The sequence below is a fragment of the Trachymyrmex septentrionalis genome, unplaced genomic scaffold (genome assembly GCF_001594115.1).
Source record: "Trachymyrmex septentrionalis isolate Tsep2-gDNA-1 unplaced genomic scaffold, Tsep1.0 scaffold109, whole genome shotgun sequence".
Lineage (NCBI taxonomy): Eukaryota > Metazoa > Arthropoda > Insecta > Hymenoptera > Formicidae > Trachymyrmex > Trachymyrmex septentrionalis.
This window is the reverse complement of record NW_017304217.1, coordinates 90,189-99,068: the sequence shown is the minus strand read 5'-3', so window position 1 is coordinate 99,068 and position 8,880 is coordinate 90,189. Positions and strand designations below refer to the sequence as shown.

At 32.5% G+C, this 8,880-nt stretch overlaps 3 protein-coding genes across 3 annotated transcripts in view; 2 read left to right on the top strand and 1 right to left on the bottom strand.

Moving 5' to 3' along the window:
- Nucleotides 1-4,209: 4,209 nt before the first annotated feature.
- On the top strand, nt 4,210-5,444 carry LOC108748751 (WASH complex subunit CCDC53). The gene is made up of 4 exons (XM_018487069.1): nt 4,210-4,405; nt 4,514-4,678; nt 4,801-5,066; nt 5,314-5,444. The coding sequence occupies exons 1-4, from the start codon at nt 4,352-4,354 to the stop codon at nt 5,372-5,374; spliced, it is 546 nt and encodes a 181-aa protein (XP_018342571.1). The 5' UTR covers nt 4,210-4,351; the 3' UTR covers nt 5,375-5,444.
- A 13-nt stretch (nt 5,445-5,457) lies between these two features.
- LOC108748760 (60S ribosomal protein L44) lies at nt 5,458-6,708 on the bottom strand. The gene is made up of 4 exons (XM_018487082.1): nt 6,624-6,708; nt 6,105-6,278; nt 5,627-5,743; nt 5,458-5,539 (listed from the first exon to the last, which is right to left on the bottom strand). The coding sequence occupies exons 1-4, from the start codon at nt 6,624-6,626 to the stop codon at nt 5,519-5,521; spliced, it is 315 nt and encodes a 104-aa protein (XP_018342584.1). The 5' UTR covers nt 6,627-6,708; the 3' UTR covers nt 5,458-5,518.
- A 2,094-nt stretch (nt 6,709-8,802) lies between these two features.
- Nucleotides 8,803-8,880, top strand: part of LOC108748764 (glutamic acid-rich protein) — a 7,586-nt gene continuing 7,508 nt past the window's right edge. Inside the window, exon 1 of the mRNA XM_018487096.1 lies at nt 8,803-8,879. The gene's annotated coding sequence lies outside the window, so the exon portion shown is untranslated. The remainder of the gene's footprint in view (nt 8,880) is intronic.

Sequence of the window (8,880 nt, the reverse complement as noted above, 5' to 3'; positions counted from 1 at the left end):
AATAAATAATAATAATTTTATAATACAATAATTAAATTGGTATAATAGATTGAGCGATCATAAAGAAAAGTCTATGTAAATAAAATGGGAAATAAAAATGAAAATAATTAGAATTAAATAAGGTAAAATCGCACGCAACAAATTTTTTATTAATAAGAAATTTGTAGTTATTTATTATGATTATTATTTAGAATACGGACATCATCACAAAATTTGATAAAAATGTACTCATTCGATACGTTTTCATTCAAAATGAAAGAATCTGACAGAAAAACGTGATGGTATGCTTTGTAAAGTGAATTATTAAATATAGAGTTGGGCTATGTTCGAAAATATTACCCGAATGCTCCTATATATTATTTTATCATTGTATTTAACACTGGATAATAAGATAATACACGGGGTCCACTCGGATAACGTTTACATTACACAGCTCTAATAACTATTTAGGACTACGTTCCAGAACTTCCTCTCCGAAGAAGATTTTACTCTATATGCTATAATAATATAAGTTGTACTATATATTCCGAGTAAAATTTTCCTCGGAGAGGAAGTTTTGGAACGTAGCCCAGGTCAGAAAACTCGTTTTTCTAACCTGAATAGAAAAGATGCTTAAGGTAGATTATCTAATTTTTTTACTATATTTTCTCATTTCAAATAGAAACGTATTGAATGAGTATATTTTTATCAAGTTTCGTGATGACATCCATATTCTAAAGCTACATTTCAAAACGTCTTCTCTGAGAAAAATTGTACTCGAAATATTGCAGTATACATGTTTCTATATATTTTAAATAAAATTTTTCTCGAAAAGGATGTTTTGGAATATAGCTTAAATACTTTTATTATATTTACATCCTGCTGTTTAATATTTAAACTTGTATTATAAATCAAACTAAGCAAGATTCTTTATAAATCCAAGAATTGGAATAAATACGAGCAGTAGGAGCTTAGCGTTTAGTGAATAAAGAAGTTTCACACTTCATAGTTATATTATTTGCGCGATGTCTTCTGCGCTTGATTCCTACTGCCCGTATTCTTTTTAGTTCTTTAATGTTTAAATCTTTGCATAAGAGCGATGTCGCTAAAAGTTGGATTAATCCAACTTTTCAACAGTGTCGCTAGCGGGAAGGCTCCAATTGCTCCATAGTGCATGTTGCACACATGCGTCGCTAATTGGCTAATTTAAAAATAAAATATTCTTATTGATAAAGCAGTAAAAAATTACTAGGCATTAGCTGGTATGTATGCAATCGGGATTGTAGGCAAACAGGATCCTTGCGTCGCTGGCGACAAGAAAGTGGGCAAATTGAGGAAGAATTTAGTCACGTGATCTTTTATCGCTACGACAAGCAACACCATGAAATTGTACCTTAACATAAGGCTACTAAACCAATCTTATGTAGATCAATATGGTGACATTATATTAAATGCTCATTGGTCCAGTCTTATGTTATGCTTATGCTCTGTTATGCATTTTATGTGTAAAGCCCTTTAACCTCCAACGAGCACCGAATGATGTCAGGTATATTTTATACACCGCAAACCACCATAGTAAATACATTCTATTTAACTGTCATAGAGCACATTACTTTATACATTAGAAATGCATAAGTCACACAGATATTTAAATTACGAAATATAGAACTATGGAAGAATATATAGAAGAGAGGAAAGGGTGGAAATTAAAAAAAAGTATTGAAAGTGCAGCCAAAAAGAATAGATATGTACAGCCGGTCACAGAAAGATTGCAACATTTTTTCTTCGATAGATTTCGGAACGCAGCTTGCTCTCCGAGTGATTGGTTCTTACTCATAGATTTATAAATAAGAACCAATCGCTCGGTAAGCAATTGTATTCTGAATTCATCTTTATCAAGTTCAAACCAGAAACACAGATGCGTTTCCACTGAACGCTTTAGCATCAAGGGATTAGCTAACACCGTGATTTTCATTTATTTTATTGACTTGTTTAGGAGAGAGGCTATTTTTTATTTTTATTACAATATAGGTAATTATTTATTATTATACATATGTATTATCAACTAATTAATATTTTAATTTCAATCTGTCCAGAATCTGTTTTGAACTCTATTTACCAGCACTTTTATTACTTAGTCCGGATCCTCATACGAGCAATAGCGATTTGACACCGAACGCTGATTGGTGAAAAACGGCCGGACGATGGAAGTAAATTTTATCTTCACAACCAATTTTTTATCAATTAGCGCTCTATATCAAAGCGTTGTTGTCTATGCGAGGATCCGGGCTTACTTATTTGTTATTTTAAAAAATGGATTTATTTATATTTGAAGAATTATTTTTATTTTTTAAATTATTTTTTATTTACATTATTTTGCACAAGATTATATTTTATTTTTATAGGATAAATTTATTATTATCCAATGTGCACACCCATACTGAAAGTTTTTTCAGAAATATCTCAGAAATATTTCAACCGAAAAAGTGAAATATAAAAATTGCAAAATATGTTTGCAACATTTCTAAGACCACTCTGGAATATCAAAATGTCCACATTTCTTGCACATGAAACTTTGTTGAAAAGTAGATGAAATCGTCAACTTACAGAAAGAATCTGCAATCTTTTTAAAATATTATTAAAAAGATTTCAGCTATTTCTAATATTACAAAAATGATATTTAAATATATACTTGGTTGATACTTAAATAATATTTAATTTTATTATGTCGATATAATGAATTTAAATATTGTTTAAATGTGTATCAATTAAAAACATATATTTAAATATAATTTCTGGAGTACTTGAAAATTATTAAAAGTTTTGTGATCTGTTTACAGATTTTTTTAAAAATAAAGTATTTCTTAAAAATAATAATTATACCGCCAACCATTTTGATTAATTAATCATAATATATGTGTAAGCACATAAATACCTAATCACTATTAAACTACTGCAGTTTCCATACAATATCATTATTCATATTCAAAAGTTTTTCGTAATTAAAGCAGAACAAGTCATTCATATACAAAAGTTTTTCGCAATTAAGGATGTTTTGTACATATTTTCAAAATAATAACAAAATTATGAAATTCGTATTACAAATCAAAACTCCTTATAAATCAAAGAACTAGAAAAGATACAGGCAGTAGGAATCAAGCGCTAGTGGCGCGTTTTAGTGAATAAAGAAGTTTCACATTTCATAGATATATTATTTGCGCGACGTCTGCTGCGGTTGACTTCTACTGCCCGTATCCTTTCCAGTCTTATATCTTTGTAACTAATCAGTAAATGTTTGTAATTAATCACAATAAAACTTTGCATAAATTACTTTGAATATTTATAGTACTTATAAAAAAAAACGTAATTTTTTTATAATTTTTAAAATTTTTGTTTTTAATAATAAAAATAACAATAAAATAAATAAATTACAAAAATGTGTTATTAAACAATAATCTTCTTAACACAATTTTTATATGTATATATAGTTTATTTAAAGTGTAAATATTAAATATACTTCCAAATTAGTTTTCCTTGCATTGTACGTCTAATACATCCTTAAGCCGGTATTCATAGTCAGATCTTATATTCGAGACTGTTTTAAGTACAGTCTTAAGAAGTCACGAACCAATCAGAAGACCGCATTAGCGACTTAAGACATTACTTAAGATGGTCTTAAAATAAGAACCGACTATGAATACCGACCTTAAAGTAAAACAAGTCACATTAACATCAAAATAATGTTAAATCGAATTGTGATTGACCAAAAAAATTATTTTTAGTAAACATTTTGGATTTTAACATCATAATGATTTTTTGATTTTTCAATTTATTGCATAGATTTGATAGATTTTAGAAACATTTTTCTGTTAAAACATTTTATATGACATATTACAGAATCTTTTCAGAACTGTTGCACATGAGATGTGAAAGATTGAAACATTTCTGAAAATGTTCCTCAATAATCAGTGTTGTATGGGCAATAACATATTTAATGTAATTCATCAAAATAATTAATAATAAAAACTTACGGCTTTTAGCTTCATCTATTTCTTTAGATGTGTTTATCTTTGGTTATATTCTTCTAAATTCCTAAGTAAAATTAATATTTTTGTTATTAAATAATGTTTTAATTGACAAATATGAATCGTCAATTTTGATCGCGACTTATTTTGACGCTAAAAATAAGCGTCGAGTGTTAACATGAAAAGGCACCTTAATTATAGCAATATGGTGGAATATGGTGTCACATTTTCATTGACTTAGAAAATGTGTACTGAGATGTTTTGCATGATGTGGGTTATCACTGTTGATAGTTGTTGATAAATTGACTGATAAATTGAAAGAGGAAATTTCTGTACGACTGTAATCCATGATGAGTGATTATAAAATACCTCTAATCGAACCGACTATAGATTATGCAAAGGTGTCGATGAAATTTTGACGTTTCTCGTGCATGTATACGTAATCGGCCGAATTTGACAATCACTTCACGATAATGCAGGGAGCAGACTTCAAATGATTTGTGTTCTAGGTACCGTCAATCAACCAAAAACGAACGGTCTCCTTCATAAATCATTTTATTACTCATACCGTCACATTCTTGAATAAATTCGCCTTATCCTGCGAGGAGAGATTGTTTGATTTCGAAAATAAGTTGCAAAAGTTGGAGGCGTCGTTAGAAATATTAGAATCGCGGGTACGTGTGTTTGCGAGGTGCATAAAAAGAAATTGTAAAAGAAAAAATCTTTTACAATAAATTATCTTTGCGCATAGAATGTATTTATCTTTTCACAAATATTTTACTTTGTCTCTGTATAGTTATCTTCTATACCTGGTTTAGAACAAGAACATAATAAAGAATCAAATAATGTTAATGAGGATAATACAAGTAAATTAGTAGAAATATGTAAAGTAGATGAACCTGATAATAGTGAGATAGAGTCCAAAGACGAACAGAAAGAAATACAATCTGCAGCTAAAGATCCACGCTATGAAAAATACTTTAAAATGTTATACTTTGGCGTACCAAAACAAGCAGTTCAATTAAAAATGGAACAAGAAGGATTGGATGCATCTATATTAAGGTAAATCTTGATATTTTTCTTATTAGAAAAATTATTACATTTATATACTAATATGATTAATTATAACACATATTTACTTTCAATTTTAAATGGCAAGATTAACAGTCACACTTAAATATTGACCATATAATTTTTAATTTGTTTTTTATGACAAATAATTACTATACACAAATATTTACCTCAATTTATACATAGTATAAAATAGCATAGCAGTTAAAATACTCTACTCCTTTTTCTGTTTTGCTAGTAATCCACAACAAATAGTTTCTGCACGGTTGTCAGAAAATGATGAGAATCAAGGTGAATGAATATTAAGGTAATTATTTTAATGTTGTATCACTAATTATTTTAGTTATATTGAACGATTTTGCATTATAAAATACAGAATAAAGACATGTATAAATCCTTGATTTATTTATTTATTAAATACAGAATGTAAAGTATTGAGTAGCTTAAAACTGAATCATTTGACCCTGAAAATAAAAAATAGTAGATTGTCAGTCAGAATTTATGCATGTTTCATTTTTATTTGAATATTTTCCAGATGTACTGATATTCACCTTTCTCTTCTTGTCACCTCCCAATTCGAAGTGCTTGCATCTCTTCAATGGAATTTGTTTTCTATATTTGCATTCCGTACACTCCATTCTTAGTACAATTTTCTTTGTTGTTTTTGCCTAAAATAATGTAAGAAAATATATTTAGTAAAAATTGATATGCTTCCATTATTGTTATGAACTAAATTATAATATTCTTGAAAAACATTATAATGAATTAAAGAGTCTGTTTTTTGTTACTGCACTGGAACAGATTGCTCTAACATTTCCTTTCATACTTTTGCCAAACTTCAAATACTTATATTTACTTAATAATTTTAAAATATACAACTAGTTTAGCAAAAAGAACAGATATAATGTATACATCTGAATTTGCATAAAAGATGTAGTAATAACTTTATTCGCTGTGTTATATCATTAAATAAATATAATTTATTATTTCTATCGGATTTATTCTGTAAACTTGTCATCATGCACTTACTTTTTTTCTGAAGATGGGCTTTGTTTGACCACCGAACCCTTGCTGTTTGCGGTCGTAACGTCTTCTGCCCTGCGAGGCATGTCTCTCCTTACTCTTCTTGTACTGCGTCACTTTATGATTCTTGTGTACCTTGCATTTTTTGCAAAAAGTACGCCTTTGCTTCGGCACGTTAACCTATAAAGAACCATGTAAAATTCTAAGACTTTTGTACGTTATTCTGTAGAATGACGAAGTAATCAATCTTCGAGGTATCAATCTGGTTTCCAATCCTTATAAATAATTCGAGTAAATATACGCATCATCGCGTGTTGCGTAGAGTAAAAACGTTTCGTACTATATAATTCCGAATAAATAGGTTATGTCTCCTCACATCGAATTATTGCACTGTACAACAGATATTCACACCAAATTGCGGTAAATATAATTAGAATTGTAAACGCTATTTCGTGAAGTGAAAGATTCTAAAGATTTCTTGAATATTCACGGATAAAAACTTGTGAAAATCACATATCAACCTACCATCTTGTCACGTATCGAAAGAAAAGGGAGATTTAGTTCGACCGGAAATCGTGGCGCCTATAGTGCGTACAGCAGCCACATAGCGCGCCACTGAGCATGCGCTTTATTCTCATTGCGTTGCAATAAATTCCGAAACCTTGAAGTATATTTTTTGCGTTACACATACATAATTATTAATAATACGACCGATGCTACAATATTTACGAATTCCAACTGCGCACGACATCATTGCGAGAGGAAACACTTGCGGTTTAGTGTGCAATTAGTAAGGTCTCCGTGTAACCACTATTGGATTTACGCCATAACACAACTGGCATCAAAATTGTATAAAATACCCAATCGATAAGTGCAATTTTATATTAAGCTACCCTTCATTATTCGCGTTACATCGGATATAAATAAACGAGCAACTTTGCACGGTGGATCCGGTCTAACGATTAACTTATCTATTTAATAATCTTATGCGATGAACAAGTAATGTGTGTATACATACAACTGGTGGTCTACACGCAGTAGCTATATGTGTACACGTGAACTAAACAACAAATATATATTTCTGTATAACCACCCACACACACACACACACACACACACGCGCGCGCGCGCGCGCGCGTTTCTTAAATAGCGCTCACTAATCAGAAGATTTGTCCGCGTCGCGTGCTCCAACATGCTCCAATATACTCCTAAAGTTCCTAGTTCCTACTCACTTCAACTCGTCCGTTAGAGTGAGTAGGAGCTACGGTACGGGCATATTGAAACATGCGGCACGCACAAACCTATATTATGGTATATATAACGCTAACCCTAATCAAAAATTGAATCGAAAAGTTCCGAGTCATTTTTTCTACAATGCTCAACGAAGCAATTATTACCGAGTAAAGATAATCCAATCGGCGTCGGCTTTTAGTTGGGCACACGTAAGTGAGCCGCGGCGTGCTTGGTAATGTGCGTAAGCGCACACATTATTAAGAGCGCGACTCACTGACGTGTGCCCATTCAAAGAACAGCGGCGATTGGACTATCTTTACTTTTACGATTGGATTAGCTTTATATTTAATAATAATTGTATCATCGAGCGTTGAAAAAAACGGCTCAGGACTTTTCCATTAAACTTTTTGTTAGGAGTAGCGTTGTACGATTATTGGGTGCTGTTTAAGAAACACTATATAGTGTGTGTGTGTATATATATACATATATATATATATATATATATATGTATATATATATAAAATAAATAAATAAAAAATGTATATATATGCGTGTTGTTTTCAAAGATTGAAATGTGTTATTTTAATTATTTTTCGTTGACGCATAATAATAATAAAAAAAAATATAGTTAATAATGGTAGAGTAAACTGAAAAATAATCATCCTTTTGTGCTTTATTCGAATGGGGCACGCGATATAATTACATTGATGAAGAAACATCATTTAAGCATTATCGGCAAGAATTTTGGAAAAGTTGTTACAATTAGCGCACGAGTTTGGCCTGCGTGCGTAAGAAACGCACGATCGCGACGTGAAATTCGGCACGAGTAGGATCGGACCTCGGTCCATTCCTCGCTCGATCGTGTCGCGGTCATTTGTGGTCGTTTGCACGTCCGGATAGGATGTCTATCGATTTCTCGCGAACGCGAGATCCTCTCGAAACCTACGTAGAAGGATTCGCAGCGCCAAGGCTTATTTGAATCGAGCGACGTAGCCTCGAACCGGACGTCTCGCTCGGGCCACGAACTCTCGAACCCCTCGTCCTCCGCGAGTTTTAATTTTATTTATACCCGGAGTAGCCGCGTTAAATGTGAAATCCCTTCGGAAAGTCGCGGAATATCGTGCGCCACTATAAAATCGTGACTCGTTGGCGATTGCACTGAAATACGGGTGATGATGAGATCGGCCAATCAGGAATTTATCGGATTTCAAAGCCGCGCCATCTTCATTTTTGAACAAAGCCAGGTTGGACGTGCTAGAGGCGAGCCGGGATCTGGTAGTAGTACGTTTAGCGCTATTCGCGCCACAGTCGTCGGCACACACTCCACTCCTGACTGGTTCGACCTCTCCCCCGCTGCACGCTCTTTCCCCATATCGCTCGCTCTCTTCCCCCTCCTCTCCTAGCCTTCGCTCTCGTTCACCCTCTCCCTCGCACTTCGCAGCCCCACGGGTCTTCGCCTGACGACGCTGCTCTCTCAGGCATTTCGGCGGAAACCGACGTCGTGTGAGGACACGTATTTGCAGTCTTGTTACGCGTACACGCCGTCGCT

Coding starts and splice junctions, on each gene's coding strand:
- LOC108748751 (XM_018487069.1), top strand. CDS start 4,352: ATGATGAGTGATTATAAAATACCTCTAATCGAACCGACTATAGATTAT. Junction 4,406..4,513: donor CGACTATAGATTATGCAAAG/GTGTCGATGAAA, acceptor TTTGTGTTCTAG/GTACCGTCAATCAACCAAAA. Junction 5,067..5,313: donor TTGGATGCATCTATATTAAG/GTAAATCTTGAT, acceptor CTGTTTTGCTAG/TAATCCACAACAAATAGTTT.
- LOC108748760 (XM_018487082.1), bottom strand. Junction 5,744..6,104: donor AGCCCATCTTCAGAAAAAAA/GTAAGTGCATGA, acceptor ACATTATTTTAG/GCAAAAACAACAAAGAAAAT. Junction 5,540..5,626: donor GAGGTGACAAGAAGAGAAAG/GTGAATATCAGT, acceptor TTTTATTTTCAG/GGTCAAATGATTCAGTTTTA.